The sequence below is a fragment of the Cololabis saira genome, chromosome 1, assembly GCF_033807715.1.
Source record: "Cololabis saira isolate AMF1-May2022 chromosome 1, fColSai1.1, whole genome shotgun sequence".
In the NCBI taxonomy this organism is placed as follows: Eukaryota; Metazoa; Chordata; class Actinopteri; order Beloniformes; family Belonidae; genus Cololabis; species Cololabis saira.
In genome coordinates this window covers 39,536,192-39,560,487 of record NC_084587.1, presented here as the reverse complement: position 1 = coordinate 39,560,487, position 24,296 = coordinate 39,536,192, and the positions used below count along the sequence as shown (strand labels likewise).

At 42.6% G+C, this 24,296-nt stretch overlaps 1 protein-coding gene across 1 annotated transcript in view; it reads left to right on the top strand.

Moving 5' to 3' along the window:
* The first annotated feature begins 305 nt into the window (after window positions 1-305).
* Window positions 306-24,296, top strand: part of ccdc85al (coiled-coil domain containing 85A, like) — a 39,354-nt gene continuing 15,363 nt past the window's right edge. Inside the window, exons 1-3 of the mRNA XM_061722839.1 lie at window positions 306-654; window positions 900-1,167; window positions 3,034-4,123. Of these exons, the coding sequence (XP_061578823.1) occupies window positions 641-654; window positions 900-1,167; window positions 3,034-4,123 (1,372 nt within the window). The 5' untranslated portion in view covers window positions 306-640. The remainder of the gene's footprint in view (window positions 655-899; window positions 1,168-3,033; window positions 4,124-24,296) is intronic.

The following is a 24,296-nucleotide window of genomic DNA, read 5'->3' as shown; positions in this document are numbered from 1 at the left end:
ATGTACAAAATAAATCAAATCAAATCAAATCAAATCAAATCAAGTCAAATCAAAAATATCTCTCAGCTGTCATTCAAGAAAAAAAATATTTATTTAATTTTATTTTGCATCCGGGGCTGTGGGGTTCAGGAATGACACGTTTCCCCTCTGGCATTTTAGGTAAATCCCGAGAGAGCCACCCTTTCCCGTGGCCTGTTTGGGATTATGCTCTATGAATACGTTAGGTGGCGCTGCGAGCGAGCTGTTTTCTCTCTCCGTGTGTCGGTAAGAGGCAAACCCCTGGAGGGGAGAGCTAGAGAGAGACGTCAAGGAGGAGACCCCTGTGCTGCTGTGCTGCTGCTGCTGCCGGCTCTCTCCTCTTTGGCAGCCCAATAGTGGAAGGTGTGTGTCCACTAAAGCTTTTCGTCGCTTTGGGCACATTTGGGACTGATTTTGGCCACTAGATCGAGACTGCGACTCACGCTGCACGTCACGGCAGAAGCAGAGCCCATCTGCTCGGTGAGGATGATGCAGTGATACAGAGCAGGGCATTTTTCTCATCTGGATCGCACCCAGTCAGTCAGTCGGCATCTTCAGCTGTTGCATCTTCCAGGAGAGACTGGGAGAGGTGGGGAGCAGCAGACAGGCCAAGCCCGTGCCAATGATTTCACATCGGTAACCGTTTTAATCCGTTTTTCCACCCTAAAAGGCTGAATTATGGTTCCGCGTTAAATCGACGCAGAGCCTACGCCGTAGGGTACGGCGTAGGGTACGTGGTCGCCGCGTAGCTTACGCCGTAGGCTCTGCGTTGGTTTAACGCAGAACCATAAACCAGCCTTAATAAGTCGACAGGGGAGCGGGTGCAAGCAGAGGCTGTTGGCAAACCTCCCAAGTATTTTCTGCTCTTTTTTTTTAATCAGTGGTGGGGGAGCTGTGCAAATGGAGAAGGTGACTCCACCGCCGGCCCAGCCCCAGCTCCAGCTGTCCATAGCGAAGAGCGAGAGTCCAGCCGAAGACATCTCCGGGCTGAGCGACGAGGAGCTGCTGAAGTGGACCAAGGAGGATCTGCTGCGCCGGCTCCGGCGCTCCGAGGCCGACAAGATGAGCGTCATCCTGGACCACGGGAATCTCATCCGAGAGGTCAACCGCAGCCTCCAGCTGCACCTCACCGAGATACGAGGGCTGAAGGTGAGAGGGGACGCGCATCGGGGAAGAGATGAGATCATAGATTTGGAGCTCATCTGAGAGGGATGCATGCAGGAGGGATGTGTGGCTGTGTAGAAAGCCGACTATACCGCGGTGTGAGATAAGATATCGCTGAAGTTCCAGGTGGTTATTGTGTGTGGGCCTAGTTGAGAATGACTGCTGATGATGCAGACATACATGCTAAACAGGACAGTCTTTACATTCGCATGTCAATTTCAGAGAGAAAAGAAGAGAGGCTTTTAACATTTACAAGGGGGAAGGATTGTTATGAATGTGCGCAAAATCAATGCCAAGTTGTGCCTTTTCCATTGATTGATTGATTGATTGATTGATCGAAATCTGTATTTCGAGCATACAGAAAAAAACAATTACACAAAACTAAAAAAGAATACAAATAAACAGTCATTAAACAAAATCAAAGGGAAATAAACCTTCATGCCCGAAAAGGAGTAAGAGGAAGTAAAAAACTTATGAGGTCCTACCCCTTGTTTCTATTTCAATTTTGCTTAAAAAAAATATATATATAACAGCAAGCTTTACTTTATCAAAAAATGATACCTGTTATTACATTGTAAAAATATTACAGCACTTCATTGCAATATTATACCTGAGCATTAAAATATAAATATACCAAAGCAATTATAAATAATATACATATACAACATATATATATATATATATATATATATATATATATATATATATATATATATATATATATATATATATATATATATGTGTATATATATATATAATCATTATTATATATACCATTTTAAATACGTACTACATTATGCTGAATCTCACAATCACTACCTCATGTCTCCTCTTCCCTGCATTTGGCAAAAATCTTTTCTTTGCATTTGCTTTTGAACCTGTAGATGGTTGGACATTGTTTCAGCTCCTTACTCAGACTGTAGCCCATTCAGCTAATGGGCTACAGAGCTAGTCTTCACAAGGAAAACATGTATCCTCCAGTACTGAGGAGGAAATGGTCCTCTTTAAATCTGTTTATACTGTAGTGCTAAAATCTGGTATCCATATCTCAGGCTGCCTCACATTCTTTGAAAATTCAACATGAATCTAAAGCATTAGCCTGCAGAACAATGTGTCAGTTGCCTTTCAAGTTCTATGCAGCCTCTCTCACTTCCAGTAACCTTTACCTACTGCCTTCTCTAATAAGGGTAATATGGCACACTGACCTGAGCACAGTGTTTACAGTTTATGTTGAGACAGAGCCTGAGGTAGCTTCCACAGCACATTGGGATTATTTGCCTCTCTTGGAAACCTTGTCACCTCCTCCAATTGAAGTGGCCTAATTACACAGGAAAAGAGCTGGAGGGTTTTAACGGAGAGAGCGAGCAGGAGAGAGAGAATTGGGGAGAGTGAGCTGAGTTACAGAAGGAAAGAGAGGTGAAGAAGAGGTTTTTAGTGTTGCTTATATCAAAATGCTCGGGTGAGTCATCTCTCTTCCCTAATCCTGCTTTATTTCTGTGTGTGGCCTCTATATCTGGCACAGGATTCTAATCAACATTATGTATTTCACATTGAATACAATGACTCTGCTCTTTTGTGGGGAAGACAGAGAGGATTATTATTTCATTTCATTATGACTGCAAACAGAATTTGAACAATATCTTAAACACCAGTAAACTAGATTGGACAAATGTTGCAGCAGTGCATTTGATGTCATATTAATAGAAAAAAAATGCTAGGTGAAAATTGAGAAATAATTTATTAACACTTAAGCTATGTCTTGCCTGAGAAGGTTTCATATTGTAGGTTCAATACCCTTTTTAACAGTTTAACTCATTGTTCTTTTCCACCTGTTCTTCTCTGCTTCTCCAGGACATCAATCAGAAACTTCAAGAGGACAATCGTGAACTGCGGGACTTGTGCTGCTTTTTAGATGACGACCGTCAGAAAGGAAAGCGTGTCTCCAGGGAGTGGCAGCGTCTTGGACGTTACAGTGCCAGCATTATGCGCAAAGAGGTGACCCTCTACCTACAGAAACTCAAAGAGCTGGAGCTTCGACAAGAGGAAGTGATCCGGGAGAACCTGGAGCTGAAGGAGCTCTGCTTACTGCTGGATGAAGAAAAGGGGGTGGTAGGTGGGGGCGTGGGGGAAGGTTCTGGTGGAGGGGCCGTGGGGATCGGAGGGTGTCGCAACTCTATAGACAGCCAAAACAGTTTGCTGCTGGTGCCGGGGCAGGGGCTGCTGATGAGAGATGTAGGGGATGGGAGCAGCACCTCTAGTGCAGGGAGTGTCGATAGCGCCGATCATCCTCATCATAAGCAAGCTCACCTTGCCATAGTAGTCGGTGGTGTAGTTGGTAGTGGGGAAAAAAATAGCCCTGAACTAGTGCACAAACCTAGGTGCAGCAGTATTAGTGGATTAGGAAGTGGAGGAGATAGGGAGGTGCTGTCCAGTCCTGTGCACCCAGCTGGGCGCCACCGAAGTACGAGCCTGGAGTACCCGTACACGCTGCCTCAGCTCTGCCGGCCCCGCTGCGGCTCCATATCTGTTCCTGACCACAGTCGCGTTATGCGGGGCCTGAGCCCAGAAAAATATGGAAGGAACATAGGCCAACGTAGTCCAGAGCAGCACCCTAAACACCACAGCTCCGATCTCCTTCTGGGTCAGAGGCAGCACTACGTGGGCCAGGGTGGCAGCGGGGAGCTCTACCAGAGGCACCAGAGGAGCAGCATTAGCAGCATGGGCTGTGGGAGCCCCGAGCCCCGCCACGTGCACCTCGGGACCGGTGAGCACCATGAAAAGGGCTGCATAATCCAGGGCGGCAGCCCTGAAACTCACAGGCATCAGTACAGTCTGAGTCCTGATCAAGTGAAGTTTGGCAGTCCTGTGAGAGAGAGTCAGAGGAGGCTGGCTGGAGAAGAGCTGTCGCCACATCATCGGAGCATCTATAACGGCATGAATGGTAGGTGTGTGTGTGGTTTGTGTTTAAGGCTGTGTTTCTGTGTGACTACTTCTGCTGTGATCATCATGTGGATTGATCAAAAGTCATCAAATGCACACCAACGTTTGAATGCAGTGAATCAGTAGGGCTTACATTATTCATATCCAAACTTGCAGTCCCAACTCACGCCCAAAAACTGGAACTCTTTTTAAGAAAATGATATTTCTGAGGAAATATTCTTGGGAATATGTGATTTGAAGTTATTTGATTGAAAAAGTTTATAATCTTCCTCATCGTGACTGCTGCAAAATTTATAGTATTATTGATTTTTTAGCTTCTCAAGAGAAATGTGGGTTGACTCAAGAAATAAGAGAGAAAATATAAGTTTCAGATTTTTATTTCAACTTGAAAAGATTCATGACCCATGCTCAGAGTGGTGGTGCAATACGGCAGCTCTTGGAGCACAAGGACAAGCAGCACACCTATCAGACAATGATTTACCACAAATCTTTGCTCTAGTTATGTCCATTTCACTGTGGGAGTTATGGATGTCAGAGGGGAAGTTGAAAAATCAAATAACCAACTTGGTTGCTGTTTAAACATCCAACAGTGGCTGATAATGATTTCTGGAGTCCGAGGGAAAAAGTGCTGAGTGGCACAGTGCTCTCAGATGCTAAAGGACAAATTCCTCAAGGTGAAATATCAACCTGACTTTACAACATGAGACTAAAGTTGCAAGAAAAATCCTGTCTCTATAGAGCTGGTTACACAGTTTTACTACTTTTACCAAACGGTGAATCTTTTATTTGTCAAATGAACATTGAAACAATTAGAGAGCAAATGCATACATTACGTTTGCAGAATGTGTCTAGCTGACATCATATGACTTGTGCAGAGATGTAGGCAGCTCGAAAGACACCGTGTGGCACCTAGGTAGAGTACACATGGATGACATGTTGCTCAAAATGCTTTCAGGAAATCACGTTTGGTTTACAGCACATTGTCGTGGTTGATGAGGCTCACTTACCGTACATGTCCAAACTCATCACACTGATGGTTTTTGTGTTGAACAGTACATTTGATGTGGACATTTGAAATCTTCCGTGCAGCCATTCCAGAAAATGTTTAGAACATGAGTACTTTGGCACCTAAGGTCATGGAGACTGAAGGGTCAGTCTTTGTTGACATTATTTCTGGATGGTATTCAACTACACATTTCTGACATTGTATGGGTTGTTACTAACTCAGATGATCTGACATAAGGCCCATTTCATGGCAGGATTAACCAGCAGTGTGGAAACAAAAAAGTAATTTGCAATCGAGCTCTGATTATTTTTGTCATTTATTGCAACGTTTTCATGTACAACCAAGTGTGGAACTATCCCCACTGGAAGGGATTCCCCCAAATTTATGAAATTAAAGCACTCAATGACTGTTGGATCCTTCAAAACCTACAGTACAACTACTGAAGTCTCAGAAATTGCAGTCTAGTAGTAAACATGCTCTCTTTAGCTATTTTATAATCGCTACGGATTGTAGTGGATTATAATAAAGACAACCACAACTTTGATTTAGATTGTCATTCTGTTTCTATTTTAGCCCTCTGTGTATCCTGCAGCTATCAGAGACCTCAATCTTGATGTAAACTGAAACCCAAATGATGGCTGCAAAAGCCACACCACATTATTCCTCACAAATCCTTAACTGGAAAATGTTGTGAGTGTACCGGGCACTCACAAGCCCTTGGGCTTGGTTGTTTGCCAACAGTGGCATAACTGTGGCAAACTTAGCTTGGAGTGAAATGCATGTAACAAATAGGCTTTAACCAGCACCATGAAACGTTGGCAAAGCCTGCATGTGTTGCTGTGCGAGTCAGGTTCGGATATACAGTAGTTGCTTGTTATGTGTCAGAATGGTTGTTTTCTCAATCATGAACATATCCCAACAGGGGTCTCCATGGCTCCACTTACCTGACAACAGCTCCAATGTCAAGTGTCATGACATGATTTCAATGGTGAGATAAACATATATATATATATATATTTTTTTTACCTTGGTGGTATAAATGACAACTTCTCTGCGGAGTTTAATACAAAAATACCACTTGCCTGTTGCTGATGGGTTTCCTATCCACTTAAAACTACCTAAACTACCTACAATATAAACAATAAAGAGAGCTGATTAGAAAGATTGATATTATGAGATGAGGGATGAGATGACATTTGTGAGATAGAAAAAGTAAAGAGAGCATCTTTGTGGTCGTGTCTATGTGTGTCATCCATTGACCCAGCTGTATAGTCTCGTCCTTTTTGGAAGAAGAGAGAATTAAATTTCTGTGACATGTTGTACACTGTACTCACTTGGATTATCCTGTAAGCCCTTTGCACAGTATTATTTCATGTTTTGTGTATGTGTGTGTGTGTGTGTATGATTCTTGCATTACATGACATTTTTATATATATATATATATATATGTACTATATATATATATATATATATATACAGTATATATATATATATATATATATATATATATATATATATATATATATATATATTACGGTATATATATACGGTATATATATATATATATATATATATATATATATATATATATATATATATATATATATACGGTATGTATGTATGTATGTGTGTATGTATGTATGTATGTATGTGTGTGTGTGTGTATGATTCTTGCATTACATGACATTTTTATATATATATATACGGTATATATATATATATATATACGGTATATATATATATACGGTATATATATATATACGGTATATATATATATATATATATATATATATATATACATATATATATATATATATATATATATACATATATATATATATATATATATATATATATATATATATGTATATATATATATATATATATATATATATATATATATATATATGTATGTATGTGTGTGTATATATGTACTATAGCCTCACAGAAACAAAAGAGGGAATGGGAGCTCGTTCACCTCTGGAACCATTCCTGTTCTACTGTTGCATCCCTTTTGGAAGTTTATCACACACATTCTTGTACAGGGGTGAGAAATTAATTAGTTTTGCTTATTAAGAACATAATAGTTAACATCAATATTCCTTCAGATTAAAACAAGCTTGCACAAGATAATTTCCTGATTTTATGTATGATTTAGACTAAAAGGATCAAGTACCTCCTATGCAGAGGCTAATGCCAGAGCTATTTGCAAAGCCCACTTAAAAAAAAAAGTTTGAAAGCTTTTAATGACATGTCTCTTCCATGATGACAAGTCTAAAAGGATGGTTGATGCTTGTACATGTCCAGAAGTAAACTGGGTTAAAGCCTATGTATAGCAACACAAATAAAATGTGTCTGCGTGCCTAAAATTCAATCCAGACAAAGATTAAAAGTATCTATTTTCCACAAGATTAATTCCTTCTAATCAGCTGTGAACACTGTAGTCTCCTGACCCAGACTGGAGGGGTGAATGTTCGCTAAGCTTTCAGGAACTCTTCACTGCAGAAGGTCTTTTTTTTTTCTAAAGGAGAATGACTTAATCGTGTTTTCTGGTTTAGGAGTTGCCAGTTCTGCATATCAACTTACGCTTGAGATTGCTTTGAAAACCAGACTCAGTTTAAGTGGTGACAGTAACATGTTTACACATTTGTGATTTTACACACATATTGGGAAAAGAGAGTAAAACAATGATGGTGTGGTGGTTACTGTTCCCTTAAAGCAAGAAGGTTCTTGGTTCAAATAATGGAGTTTTTCCTCCTTTCCGGTATGTTTTCTCCTGGTACCCTGGCTTTCTGCTGCAGACCGAAACTAATCATGTTAGGATGACTGGTAATTCTTCATTGACATTAAGAGTGAATGTGAGTGTTTATGGTCATTTGTCTCTGGCCCTGTGGTGAGCTCATGACCCTCTTTCAGCATGATGGCTGGGAAGGGCTCCACCCTAGCCAATCTCATCAGCATTTCATGAAAAAAAAGATGACTGAAGGACAATTATACCCCTTTTACACCAATCTGTTTCCAGGGCTGGTGCTAGTGCTGGTGCTAGAGCCGGTTCGCAGTTGGTTCTTAGTAAGAACCGGTTGAGAACCGTTTGCTTTTACACAAGCTGGTGCTGGCCAGAGAGCCACGTCATCACGTTACTGTATACGTCACCATTTCCCGGTACAATTAGCTTAGCTGTCAAATAAATAAAAAATAATAATATAAACCTAGTGGAATACTGTAATCCAAGTCTGAATGTGTAAATGCTCCCGGGGGAGCTGCGATGCGGAAGCGGGCTGAAGGCTGGAGGGACCACGGATCGAGCGGCGGGGACCCGGGCTGGGAAACTTTGTCTGCTTTATGCAGTTGTTTAAATTATATTTGTGCATGTTAAATAAATGAAAAATAATAATATAAACCTAATGGAATACTGTAATCCAAGTCTGAATGATTAGATGCTGCCGGGGAGCTGCGATGCGGAAGCGGGCTGAAGGCTGGAGGAACCACGGATCGAGCGGCGGGGATGCGTCCCCGCGGGCTGGGAGCGGGCTGGGAGGCGTCCCAGGGCTGGAACGCTTCCCCGCGGGCTCGGACGTGAGGCTGCCGCTCCATCGGCGGGCATGGAGCCCGACGACGTTACTGTTGATGGATTGTACCGTAGACCACTGCTGCTTCTGTTTTCCATCCATTATTAAATAAATGGATGTAATAATAAAAGAGTCTGCTAACTTAACCGCCGTCTTCAACGCTCCAATGTTTAAAAACGGCGCTCTTCCGTGTTTACTTTGCTTTGGTTGTTCAGTAACACCGCCCCCAGCCCCGCCCCCAGCCCCTGACGTAAAGCGGTTCTTTACTCTGGACCAGTAAAGAGTTGGTTCTTGTCTAGCACCAGTTTTGAGAGCCAGGAGCCGGTGCTTAGGCTGTGTAAAACCAAAGAACTGGTGCTAAGTCTGGCTCTAGCCCAGAACCAGCCCTGGAACCAGCTTGGTGTAAAAGGGGTATTAGTGAACATGTCTTACGGTTTCATCTAGTGATCACAGTTATTATTACCTGAAATCACAACTAGCAGATTTCGCTGCCTGTAGAGTTTGCAAGATTAAGTTGTGGGTGGAAAACTGTCTTTTGGATTAGGTCTCTGATGCTGACGTGTACATATGACGATAATGAGAATAAAGCTACATTTACAATTTCCCAGCTTGGGATAAATAAAGTTCTATCTATCCATCCATCCATCCATCCATCCATCCATCCATCCATCCATCCATCCATCCATTACAGTCTATTGTGAGGTTCTGCTGATAAGTCCCACTAACAATAATCGCCAGGATTTATGATCAGTCTATCTTTTTTTTTAATCTATTTTGCTCCAACCATTATATTCCACTAATGTCAGAAGTGTGACAGCTAGAAGGTTGTCTTTTAAACTGAATAAATGCCAGCTATAACAAAATGACATATATACCTGTGGCAGAGTGGAGGAGCTGCAGCCACTCAGGCTGATTAGGGCACAGGTGGGCCCAGTCAGCCTCTCCACTCTGCCAGCCTTCATAAGGCACGGCTGCCCAGCAGCAAGGGTCGGAGAAGCTGGGTGAAGGTGCTTCTGCACGTGTGTGGCGGTTTAACTTGAATAAAAGAGGGTCTGCACTGAACTCCGTGTCTCTCCATCCTTCGGTCGGCCCCGGTAGCACTCGCCTTGCTACACTGGCACCCAACGTGGGGCGCGAAGGATGGAGGAGAGAGGCATGGAGCGGGCCCTGGACACGCTCGCCCGGGCCATGGCGGGCATGGCGGCCGCCTTCCGGGACCAGGGCGAGCGGCAGCTGGCCGCCATAGAAGCCCTGGTGGCCGCGGGGCGACCCACCCCTGCACCCCGTCTGAGGGCCGCCGCAGCAACGCGGGAGGAGCTGGCGGCGCCGCAGCTGAGAGGCCGGGAGGCAGAAGCTGCGGGCCGCCAAGCGACGGCTCCCGAGGCGGCGGGACCCGCGGCGCGACCCATCCCTGCACCCCGTCTGAGGTTCGCCACGGCAGCGCTGGTGGCGCTGCAGCCGACCGGCCGTGAGGCAGTGGCTGCAGGCCGCCAGGCGACGGCTCCCGGGACGGAGGCGGGGAAGGCGGCTTCGGAGGCGCAGCCGCCAGCGACGGCGGGTCCCACGGAGACGGGGCCGGACCTGCGGCCAGAGCAGAGTGTGGGGGAAGAGGCGGTCCTGGAGGCGGACCAGCAGCCCGCGCAGGGCTGCGTCGCGGAGGTGAAGGAGGCAGTCGTGCGCGCACCGGGTGGCCCGAGGCCACCATGGGCCCGGCCCCGAGCGCATCCTCCACGGCGGGCGGGCCGACGCCGACCACCCCGACCGTTCTGCGGCTCAGGCCGACGCCGGGGGCGACCACCCGACCAGGAAGCCCGGAGGGTTCCTCTCCCGCTCCGAGGGGGGGGGAGTAGGCTCGGCCGGACGGACCCCGGCTCGAGGTTGGCGTTGGGGGTGTGTGGCAGAGTGGAGGAGCTGCAGCCACTCAGGCTGATTAGGGCACAGGTGGGCCCAGTCAGCCTCTCCACTCTGCCAGCCTTCATAAGGCACGGCTGCCCAGCAGCAAGGGTCGGAGAAGCTGGGTGAAGGTGCTTCTGCACGTGTGTGGCGGTTTAACTTGAATAAAAGAGGGTCTGCACTGAACTCCGTGTCTCTCCATCCTTCGGTCGGCCCCGGTAGCACTCGCCTTGCTACAATACCATTTTACATAAGTCGTGTTACATAAAAAAGACTTATTTAGTGATGTCAGAAAAAGCCTCCTCTAGGTGAAGTTGGGGAGTATGAATTCAGACTTAGTTTCCCAGTTACAACTTTGAGGCTTTTTTAAAGCATAATTTTGGTAAGTTTTTAGTTCCAAGCTATCACTGATTGTTTTAAATGCTGTCCATTTATCCTTCTTTTAACACTAGAATAAGAACCTACATTTAGTGTAAAATTTGTGTTTTTTTCTATTGATATTTGTCATTCAAAAGACTTGAGTTTGTAAACTAGACATGCACGTTGGGACGGGGGCAATTTGGTCCTAAGCCATCCATCCATTCATGCTTATTCCTATTCAGTTATATTTAAAATAGACATTCACTTTGGCAGTAATAGTCTGACACCCAAATACACCAGTGTAGTGGCGTACACTCTTTTTCTTACTGTTGATTAAAGATTAGTATTAAAATGACCTTTATTGTCATTGCACAAGTGTACAAATATATTTTAGTGCAACTTTTCACTTCAGTGGTATTTAAAATGAAAAGAGTGCAAGACCAAATAAAAGACAACAACTAAATAGATAAATACTCTGTTTCTGGTTTAAATGTACTGCAAATCAGAGTATTCCTGTTCGAGCAGAATATTATTATTGCACTTAGCCCTTATAAATCATAATTTATTGTTTGAAGTTTAGTTCTTTAATGGAACATGGGGGTCTTAATGGACCTACAGTCTCCTTGAAGGCAACAGGTTAAGTAGGTAGTTATCTTGGAGGGATGAGTCCTTTCTTATGTTTCTTTTAGCTTTCTACAGCAATTAGGCTCTGTCAGTTATATATAACGTCTGTGCTCATAACTCTGGTGTATTTTTGCCATAGTGCAAGTTGTAAACATCACTAAGATGTCATTAGAGAGGATAGCTTATGTGACAGGTTCATTCTCCTCAGTGACCTTGAGAAGCAGAGTCACTGCTATTCACATTTAGGTGTTTATACATCTCATTGACATTTATTCCCTTGTTTTTAATCAGTCATTTAATGTATTAATTAATATCATTGTAAAGCACTTTGTTCAACTTAAAATTTTTTTTTAAATGTGTTCTGTTTGAAAAAAAAAAGATATATTGTGGTCTAACAAGTCATCGGTTTGAAAAGAAATGCACTCAAATGCTTCAAAAAAGGCCAACCCGGTTGTAATGAGAAACAAGTCCAACCGCCAGGAGTGTGACAGTATGGGGCTTATCACTGCCCTTGGCTACAATCATTTGCAATTCTGTGATGGCTGTATTAAAGGTATTCTATGCAACAAATCCCTGATTTGGGAGAGCTAGCAAGAATTTTGAAATTTTGAAAGTGGCACCTCCTTTAAGCCCCGCCCCCTCCTATAACTAACGGCTCGGTCCCGCTCGGTCGGGGACCGAGCTGTGAGCCGTGGAGGACCCGTGGGAAGTGGACACGGGGGGGCTTGAAGCGAGTGCGCGCATGGGACAGGGCGGGGGGGCGTGGTTTAAAATGAAGGCATCTGATTGGTTCTTTCCCTTCATGCCAAGCCTCTGGTCCTGGACCAATCCGTTTCATTCGGACCGAATGGGCGGGGCTTAGAGGGGCCTCTTTCAAATCTTGCTAGCTTTCCAAAATCAGGGATTTGTTGCATAGAATACCTTTAATGCAAAAATGTTCATTAAGATTTTTGAGCATATTCTGACATATGGTGCCTTCAAGCTGATATCCTTTCCAGAGACATTCATGCGCTTATAGTGAAAACAATAATGAAAACATATTCTTGGGGGCTTGGCTCAAGAAGCAGCTATGCATACTGGACCGATCATGCCGTCCTAACCTGCCACAACACAGAATGTGTAGAGAATTTACAAGAAAGACTCCTGAAATGCTTCATCAAGTGTATTTTCAATGCACAAGTGTTTTTAAAGTTTTCAGTACCATGGTACAAAGTAGGCCTGGGCGATATGGCCTTTTATTAATATCTTGATATTTTTAGGCCATGTCACGATACACAATATATATCTTGATATTTTGCCTTAGCCTTGAATTAACACTTTGATGCATACAATCACACCAGTATGATGATTCTATATGTCTACATTAAAACATTCTTGTTCATACTGCATTAATATATGCTAATTTTAAACTTTCATGCAAAAAGGGGGAATAAGTCAAATTTACCAAAACTGTATTTATTAAACAGTTACTAAGCAGTGAGTGGCACAGACATAAAAAGCGTCATTTCAAAACAGAAAGTGCACGTTGCATCTTTCTGACTCCCCGTCTGAAGAACATCTGCTAAGAACATGTTCTGGGCCCTGTTTTACCTGGGATGAGCTGCTCTCGAGCAGGAGGGGCCCCTTACAGCACCTTTATATGAAGACTAATTGTAGTTGTAGGGACTGCAATGTTTCATCCTCTCCTCCTTTACTTTGCATCACTTTCACTTACTTTTAGAAATATGACGACATATAGTCTTGTTTGACTTTGTTTCGATGATAGTGATTGATTTCATGGGGCCACATTTGGCAACATTCAGTGACGTTTCTCAGCTCTGGAAGAGAAAGGCTCGGCGGCGGGCTCCGCGCGGACGCGTGTGGCACTGAGCGGCTCCTCGGCTCTCCGGAGAGCCGTGCGCGTCGTGCGAGGAGAAAACATCCCCTCCCGTCTTTACTAAACCATCCCAGTTTGCTTTGAAAAGAGTCCGTCGCGCATAGCAACCGCGCGGATGAGCTCACGGCGCAAACAGGCCGAGTTTGGGAAAGTTAGGTAGAGCTCACCGGCGGTCCCGGACAGCAGCGCCGACACCTGCAGCACCTTTCTGCTGGGCGTATAATGATGCACGCACGTTTTATCTCTCTGAGAAGGAGAGACGAGACGAGAGAGTGAGAAAAGACTGTAATTTAAAGGAGCTTGAGGCAGGATTTATGAAAAAAATTTGTATACGTTTTAAGTTTTCTAGTAATAATGTCAGATGAAGCGTTCCAAACCAAAAAGAATGAGCCCTCTAGTGTATCTCTCCATTGCCTTGAACAGGCTGTGTGCTGCAAAATGTGCTGCAATTGTGGGGCCAAATTTCCCGCGCTGTCCTGCTGATGTGACGTCACATGACGCTGCATGTGCGTTCTCCCCGTTCTCCCGTGCCGGCTTCGCTGTTGACTGCAGTACCCCCGACGGCCATCGTGGCGAAGGGTGGCGCTAATGAGTCTCATTTCTTAAAAGGAGCCTCATGCTCCTTTAATGCGGCTAGAAGCAAATGCGTGACAATGTATACTCGAATATTCACGATATAGTCATTTTGTACATCGCACAGAGTAGAAGCCGAGATACATCAAGTATACTCGATACATCGCCCAGCCCTAGTACAAAGTAATACAAGTGTTACTGTCCCAGATTTTTTGTAGACTCTGTCTAACATGCACAAAGCTATATGTGGCTGTTTTTTCCGATTGCATTTGCCAAATTATATTTATGATATTTATCATTCTTTTACACACACACACACACACACACACACACACACACACACACACACACACACACACACACACACACACACACACACACACACACACACACACACACACACACACACACACACACACATTGTAGGACTAATAAGTTTTGTATATATTCTGTGTGTTGTATATTGACTGGTCATGTGCACAGAATAAATACACATAAACATGTACATTGACTTATTGAACTTTTTATCCCCAAGACTCAAGAAGCACAACTCCAAGAGCATAATTCTCCATTCTTCAGCAAAACTCATCTGATCAGATTAGTAAACGTTGACTCACTGTCTCATTGCATCTGCTGTTCTTGATAACAGTAACATCAGTTTAAACCCTCCAGCTCCTCTGGCTCTTGTCTGGATATCTTGCACCCTGTCAGTTCAACAGGAAATCATCACTGAAGCTGTGGCCTCAGATAATGTTCTGCCTCTCCAGTGTCACAAAGAAATCCTGGTTATCTCTTTCCTGTGTCTTCGCCTCTCCTTTCATACTTGTTGGCTGCCACTATTTCGAACCAGCTGTCAAACAGAGAAGGAACTCTGATTACAAAGCCGTCTATAGGAGGCTGGAGGATGTTTATGTTTGCCAGGCTGAGCTGAAGAAAGATGGTTGAGGAAGTATTTGAGTGGATTACTGGTTGTTTTCTTCCCTCTTTCTCTTGCTCTCTCTGTCTGTCTCTCATGACACATCTCTTTCTTCCTCTGACTCCACTCTGTCCTCTTCTTCCTCACTTGTCTGCCAAGGCAGTGGATGGAAAGAGTCCCTTTACAAACAGAAATCTCACAGCCTATGCAGCATGGGGAAACTCAAATGTTTGTCACAGCTGCTGGTGTTAAAGGATTTAGCAAAGTATTAGGCTGGGTTTCAGTATTATTACCAGCCTCGTCTATTATGCTACCATTTTCACTTTGCTTCAATTTACTTCACAGACGTTCTAAAGTGGCCGGATGATGCTGTGTAGACAAAATCTTAGGTAATAATCCCAAAACTGTTTGCCAGAAGAAGTCAATTTTCTCTTGGATATAAAGAGTGTTTATATTTCTAAGTTGAGGAAGTATTCCAACTTTAATGTGATTTACAATTTGAGGCAGCAGAAAAAACATTGCTTGTAAAACATTCCAGTGATATTTTTGTTGAGACCATTAAAGATGGGCACTTCTCATAGGTGGATGCCTTTATTGTAAAACTGCAAAGGTGTAAATGTTACTATTAAATGTTAATACAACATTTACATTTGAAATTGTAGCTGGTACAAATTATTCCAAACACTCCTGTGAATAGAACATCAGAGCATGAATTAACCAAGGAGTGCATCATTAGGCACTTTGTTTACCTATCCTTGCAGCATCATCACTGATTTTCGATCAGGCTAGTGGCATCTTTTAACTCAGTGGCATCTTTTAACTCAGGTGGAACATCCTGGAAAACAGCTGTATATGTCACTCCCTCAGACGATTTCTTTTTGGCCTTGTGCCTAACATGCCCAGCCAAACGGTCATGACAGCAGTAGTCAATGGGAAATGTGTCTATCAAGTGTGAAATGTGTCTATCAAGATAACAAGCATTCTTGTCATGATAAATTATAAATTAAGACGGGGCAAGAGTGATTATGTGGTTATGTACTGCAGACATAGTTAAGATGAACATTTACAGTTACATGACCTTGCATAAGGGAAGTATCGTAGTGGTTAGCTCTGTAACCAGTAACCTCTGTAACAAAAGTCCAAAAACATACTTGATAAATTGATTGTGTCATTTGCTCTTTTTGTTGCACTATAATGAACTATACATCTTGTCCAGGGTGTAGCCTGCCTCTCGGCCCCGACAGCTGGAGTAGGTTGTATCCTCACCTCCAAACCAATGTACGAGTGGCTGCCATGTACAAGGATAGAAATGGACTTCAGAGAATCTTCAGTCAAACAGTTCCCAGCAGGAAACATATTCAGCTTTGTTACACTTGCATCAACTGTATTTAGACATGAATGAAAGAGAATGCTTGAGCTGAACCTCTGTAACTGAACAAATCGTGTGCAAACTTAAAGCTGTGAGCTGGTGATTTGACTTATTTCAGTTTACTTTTATTTTGAATGTGATTAAATTATTTCTATTTTTCTGTTAAAAGAAAAACAAATTCTTTCAGCTTCATGATACATTTGATTTCTCTAGCTGTCAGGAGCAGATAGTTAGGACCCAAGTTCAACACGTCAGGTGGTAATGTGAAAGTATTGTAATGACTAACCAAAGGCGTCTGAGCCGGGTGGTTGCCGAACTGTTCTTTTATTTTATTGTGCACAAACACTTCTTACAGCACAGTCGAAGCTGGTCAACTTACACATGCACTCACTTGGTCCCCTCTCTCAACCAACCTTGGGAGAGCGCCAACATGCACACAGGTCAGCCCACGCCCACCCTGCTCCACCAACCACGAGCCCACCCCTGACTGACATGACCTGTGTCTTGGCGATTGGCAGATGGATGAGGACACTGGCCAAATGCATGCCTGTAACTTTCTTCTGGGTCGTTAAAGTAATTTATTAACTGTGTTCTCAATATGCAGATATTCAGGCAATAGGCAACAGGTAGCAGTCTTTGGAAAACTCCAGAAACCAACAGAAAACAGTACTGACTGGCAGGCTAGTGAGTGCTCTGAAACAGGCACACTAATCCTGTGGGTGTTCGATGATGGCTAAAACACAGTGGAGGGGCTAGCTGGAATCGTGATCGAGACAGAAGCAGTATCAGAACTGGGCAGACCATCAGCAGGGCAAACAAAGTCCAGAGAGAGCAGACAAAAGACTTGTTGTGGATGGACAGAAGGTTGGGGCAGAGACAAGAAGATGAGGGAATCTGGAGTCGAATCCAATACTGTATGTCAATCCGAGAATAAATACTGGAGAATAGTGCATGCTGCAAAGACAATCTGGCACAGAAGGAGGGATACAGTGCAGCTTAAATTCTGACTGCCGGACAAGCAGTGATGAGCTGCAGCTGAGGCAAAGGCTGTGTACCCAACAACGGTTCTTTTATGGCACTGATCGAAATCCTTCAGTACCAGTTGGTATCGAAAGATGCCAGGTCTTTCGGTTCCTATTTTCTGTAACTAGGATGCGCAAAGTGCTTCCTGTGATTGGCTGTAATGTGCGTTAGTTGTGTTTACGCCCACGGACAGGGTTTTGTTGTTTTCGAGGCCATTAAACATGGCCTTTGGTCAAAAGTGTGGCTGCATTTTAGCAAAATTGGTGCCACTTGTATGCAATGCAGTATTTGCAAAAAGAGCATAATTGCTAAGACTGGAAACACAACCAATCTAATGAAACAGTTGAATGTGTATGGGATCAATTTATGAGCGGAAAGTTGTTCCGTGTTTGAATGCAAGAAGACCAAACTCCATCCATCTTCCTCTGAGTATGCAACTCTTCCCAACGTTACAGAGTGAGATACATATTGAAGCCACTCCTTCGTTGCCCGGGCGGTGTGTTTGGGATCATTGTCATGCTGAAAGACCCAGCCACATTTCCTCTTCAATGCCCTTGCTGATGGAAGAAGGTTTTCACTCAAAGTGTCACGATACATGGCCCCATTCATTCTTTCCCTTACACGGATCAGTCGTCCTGATCCCTTTGAAGAAAAGCATCCCCAAAGCATGATGTTTCCACCCCCATGCTTCACAGTAGGTATCGTGTTCTTTGGATGCAACTCGGCTTTCTTTCTTCTCCAAACACGACAAGTTGTGTTTTCACCAAAAAGTTCTATTTTGGTTTCATCTGACCATATAACATTCTCCCAATCCTCTTCTGCATCATCCAAATGCTCTAGCAAACTTCAGACGGGCCTGGACATGTACTGGCTTAAGCAGGGGGACACGCTTGGCACTGCAGGATTTGAGTCCCAGGCGGCGTAGTGTGTTACTGATGGTACCTTTGTTACTTTGGTCCCAGCTCTAAGCAGGTCATTCACTAGGTCCCCCGTGTGGTTCTGGGAGTTTTACTCACCGTTCTTGTGATCTAGAAGCTACAGGTCTGTGAAAGCCAGAAATCTTGCCTGTTTGTGGCTTACCAAATACTTATTTTACAGAGGAATTTACCAATTAATTCAGTAAAAATCCTACAATGTGATTTCCTAGATCCTTTCCCCCCATTCTGTCTCTCATAGTTAAAGTGTACAGTACATATGATGGAAATTACAGGCCTCTCTCATCTTTACGTGGGAGAACTTGCACCATTGGTGACTGACTAAATACTTTTTTGCCCCACTGTAATAGACATCAGATCTTTAACGTCTTCACTCTTGGGTTTGATCTCCACAGTCTACCATCCATTGCAGTAGTCATTTTTTCATTGTAGCTTACTGTAGTTTCTCCTACACTCTAACTACAAGCGACTTGTAGTTAAGATCACCAAATTTCCCTGCAGCCAAACACCTCATGAGATTTTTTTTTGGGTATCAGATGATATCTCAACATTAAACTGTGTTAGGTATTTATTTTAAGATTTGGTGTTTCATCAATTATTTTCACTACCATAGTTGTTACCCAAAAACTGCAACGCTAGAAAATCTTGGGATATATTCATACTTCATAATTCATACTAGTATTTGATCCAGGATGAGTTATATTGCTGAAAAAGTATTGATAAATCAAAGTCTAAAATGAGACAGTATGTGCATTTTGCCTCAAATTTCTTTGACAGAAAGTGTGTCCCTTTTCCTTCCTTTTGTGTCCTTTCTTAAACAGTGACTAGTTCATGTTTTAGTTAATGTTTCTAGTTAATGTTAATGTAAAACTAAAGTTTACCACAGCTCCTGACTATATTAAGCTAAGTAATACGATGTGATGCCTTTTATGGCCCAACCATCTGCTGAAGGAGAGTAAGTGAGATACCACATCAGGAATATAAAATGTCAAAAAGATGTAGTTATCCATTTCCAGGGGCGTGGATTCATCTACCCTTGTGCATTATGCAGATTTGATGTAATGGTTTTCCTGATGAGAATGACAGCAAGACATGTATGCAGTGCCCATTACTGCAGATGGATTGGCCAATCATCTTTATCAACAGAGATGTTTGGCATTTGTGTCATTATCTCTTAGTAGGTCTCTTCAGCTTTTAGTCTGTGAGATTTCCTGTCAGAGATATTGGAATGTGCTTCATCACTGCCCACTGCTCAAGATTGACTGGCTCATTTCCTTTATGTTACAGAAAATTAATTACCTTCTTTTTCACTTGGCTTTGGGAGAGCTTGACTTGGAGGTAAACTTATCTTGGGGAATTCTTGATTTGCCTTGAACTGCATTACATAATTATTTTCTGCATTTGAATGTTTTCAATTGTTTCCATAAATTATTAACTTTCCAGTAGAAGCAGATTGAAGTTAATATTTCTCAGCAAGATTTCTGAGGAAAAATAGTCTGTTGGGTGTTTTTGACGAGGCATGAGGTGTTGGTGGGTAAGACACTTTGCTAGAGATGTTAACTCCAGGGACTTGACACTCTACACTTTCCACAGCTTTTCCGTGAATGTGGAGGGGGGATGGTCCTTTCCTTTGTCCTCCTAAATTCAATGACATTCCTTTGTCTTGGAGGTGTTTAGAGGCAGGTTGTTGTCTTTACACCACTCAGTCAAGTGTTCCAACTCATGCCTGTATACCAGGGGTAGGCAATTATTTTTTCCATGGAGCCACATGAGAATCAGAAAATATTATGGAGGGCCGGACCAAAAGGCTGAACTAAATTCTACATAATATTCTTTCTTTTTCGAGTCCGTTGCAATGTCAGATGTCATACTGCCAGTATCTGGCGCAGGTCACAGCTATTGGGGTGGGTTCCACCAGATCCTGGGGGCTGCACTGCAGGGCATCGTAACAGTCCAGTAGGTGGGACATTGTCTGTACTGCTCCACAACTGCATGTGTCTTCTGTCTGGTAACTCTATGCTTTCATAAGTGCAAAAGCAGACTCAAAGAAATTCCAACAAAAGGATTTATTGAATGGTAGTCCGGGAACTGAGAAATGGCCGACGAGAAGGGAATAGCAGAACTGAAGCAGAAGGTAGATGGGATGGCAAAAGACAAATGATGTGGGGTGGTTGGAAAGTATTGGTTGAGCAGGCAGGCCAGTTTCTGGCAGGTGGTGGTGATGTGGTCCTGAACACAAGGGAAAAAGTTAGGGACAGAGAGAGACAAACTCACAAAATGACTGGTCAAAAGAGTAATCAGTAGAGAGGCCTGAACGTAATTACCACAGTAGCTGAAACAATAAGCTGCTGAAGACTGGACATAGTCTTCCAATCCACTCTTGGGTTGAAGAGCGGATTGGTTTCAGATGCGTCAGGTTGGTAGTTGGTGATTAGGGGAATGGCCACTCGCAGGGCGAGCCAGACAAGACACAGAAGGGGAGGGGAAAACAGGAAATGAGGAGATTCACTAGACTATTACAATATGAATGTTTGTACCATTTGTAATTCATTAGATCAGTGATGATTTTCAGTCACATTCACCCCCACATTTTTTTCCAGTTCCTTGTACTTATTCAGTGAGATAAATCTAGCTTCTATTAGTGTTTAACAAGTGTCAAAGTCAGGTTAAATATCGGAGGTGGAGATGCGAAGCACAGTTGACAAATGGTCATCAGTGAAAGAGGATCTATACCTGGATTTGTTAAACTTCATCACTGAGAATGTTTGTTTACATATAGAGCCAAAGAGAACAAACATCTTCTGAGCATGTCTCCTCATGTTTGAAAATGTTGCCTTGTAGTTTGGTGTACAAAGCAGTCACATCAACAGCAAATGCAAACTGCCATCCAGTCCTCGTCGGAGAACTCTTGGATATCTTTGCTTTTCTTCTCACAAAACTCTTGGACCCAAACTATATTTAGCACTTTGCCCAGGTTGAGCCATCTGACAGCTGTGTGGTAGTTCATGACACTATGATCAGTTTCGTGCTCCTCTAAAAGCTCCTCACAAACTGCCTGTGTGCTTGTGCCCTGATGAAGTGTACTACTTTAGTTACAACATCAATTACATTGTTAATTTTAAGCTCTGATTGATGCAAAATGCAATAATATTAAACAAGATTTTGTTTATTGACCAATAATAGAGGAGCTGGACCAAGAAAGGCAGCCCTCCTCATTTGCATAATGAGGCAGTTAAAAGAGGAGGCAAGGATGGCAAAATGCTACATCCGTGTTTTAAACGCGGGACATCTACCAATGTAAAAGGGGCTAGTGTTAAATGCAGAACTAGAATCTACAAAAAGCATCCACACATACATAGCTGTTGGGCTTCTCTAGGTGTGTCAGGGAAATGTGGTGTTGTGTTGATGGCATCCTCTGTGGAGCGGTTCGCTCTATAGGGGAACTGATGTCTCTCCTGGGGGAATGATGGACCTGATTTGTGAGAGGACCAGCCTCTCAAAGCACTTAATGGTGATGAGTGTCAGCACCACCAGACAGTAGGCTTGTAGTGATGTGTCGATGACGTTGCCTTCAAAATATCGTTGACGTCATATTTTGTCGTTGAAGTATCGCCACGGACACACGTGGGTCACCCAAAACAAATAGTTCGCACTTTGCAGAATAGAGACCGAAACTGTGACCCTTCGTCACAGCGTCCCCAACAAAGCCCTGCAAAAAGCCCCAAACAACAGCCCAAAGTCATCAAAAGTATGGGAATATTTTAAATTTAGTCCCAACGCCTTTTGGAAATGGCATACCAGACTAACAGAACTGCGATGTTGGAGCATCTAAAGCGGAGGCACCCCCTTGTCTCTCATGGACAGGACAATAATAATTGCACAATATAATAAGCAAAATCATTGCAAAAAGGAACGTCACATGATCAACTTATGGTATGGTATCAGCTCCTACATTTGACGTTTTCTGGTCATAACTCAGTTTACCGGCATAAAAAACTTTTTCTTTAATCAGTTAGCAGAAGCTTAAGTGCCACCGGAAAATGGTTCCCTTTAGTTTCATCCATCATAGAAAAGTTCCTTTTGTGATTAGACTTTTTAATGTAATAAAAATATGTAATTTAGTGTGAAACATGTCCTGTTTTATCCAAATGATAATATTAAATTGTTATTTTTAACATATTTGAATAATGTGGAGTGCAATGCAAAACACTGTGCACGGCACAGTGTTTTGCATTGCACTTTTTTAAAATCTTTTGTCATTTTGTACAGGAGAGACTTTTGTTGGACTGTAAGACTAAACAGGCTGCATTTTTTTATTTTGTATAATTTTATCATACATTTTTATTTTGCTCTGCTAAACTGTCTTGTTTAATAAACTATATAATTAAGGATTTTTTTTATATTTATTGGATACATTATGGTTTTGATAAATCAAACATCAGAAAAATAATTGTTAGATTAATCGTCCAATTACTCATTGCGATAAAAAAAACGCCTGATTAATTGTTTTGAAAAAAATCGTTTACACCCAGCCCTACCAGACAATAGTCATACAAACCTTTGACGGATGGCTATTTTGGTACAGGGATGATGGCGGAGCCCTCCAGACATGTGGGGGCAGTTGTAGATTGCAGCGAGGTTGAAGATTATCATCAGTGGCAGGATGGGTCCTGAAGACGTGTGCTGGGCAGCTTGTAGAGGTGTTCACCATGCTGGGCAGCTTGAAACTTGTAAAGGTCCGCTGCACAGCAAACATCTTCAGGACCCATCCAGCACTTCATCCGGGCTGCTGCTTTGTTTGGCTTGACCTTACTCAGGGCTGCTCTCCCCTGGTGTTGCTACAGCACCAGTGGGTTTACCTCAGCAGGCTGAATGTAAGCTGTAATTAAAGAGCAGAATGTAAATACAGGGCTGCCAACTGTCACGCAATGAGTGTGAGACACACATTTGACTGTATCTTCACACACCATACCTCCAAATTCTCACTTTGAAAGTTGGCTGCTCTGTAAATACTTATCCATGCCTACATCAAGTTAGACAATGTACAGTATATTAACCTACAATGGAAGTGACAATTTGTTACCTTTTCTTTTTCTATTCTGCACTGGTATCACCTAAACATTTTGTTCATTTGAGAGAGTGTGTCATTTGAGAGGGAGTAGAGATAAAATCACATGAAAAAGTTTCAGCACCAGGAGATGGGCCATCATGGTCTGAAGGGTTGTAGGAGCTGAGAAGACAGAAGTCACTGAATGTGGACCCCAAGTGTCAAATGGGACAGGAAATAATTATTAGAGGCTTGAAGGTCTTTCATTCATCACAGATAGTGAAATTATGTTTTTTGATTTGCAATCTTCACCACCCATTTAAGATCTGATAGCATGTAAGCATTTCAATTCTCTACACACTATTGTATGCCCATTGTGTTACATTGCCTGCTTTGAGGTTGCGTTTAATAAAGACTTTTACTGAACACCTAAATATTTCAGGGAAGATGTTCAGGTATTCTCTTTTTCTGGGTTATTTTCTCTATGATTGAATATGAATTTTCAATCATGAAAGATTCAGTGTCCCCAACTGACAAGGGTAGAAGTTTTTACATTTTGTGTATGTACATATTTATTTACATAAATTTACATTTATTCTCTATTTGTCTGGGTTGTTTCTCTCTTTGATGTTGAATGTTTTCACTAGAGGTGCAGATAGCTCAACTTAGAAGTCATTAACTTTGGATGTTGTTATGTTGTTATGTAAATTCCATTGTTCTACTCTGCCTTGGCAGAGGTTCGCAAATTTAGTGTCTTTCAGTAATTTGTGCATTACCACACCAAGTCCAAAAACAGAAGAGTAAGCAAAAAAGGTAATATAATAATATAAGATAAAATACAATACTATATACAACGGGAGCTGGTATTTTATGTACAAGCATACACAGTATGCATTATGGATGGACGGTTATGCAAATAAATAATATCTAACGAAAAGTAGGACATACGTACCTACATACACACCTATATTCATGTATGTGTA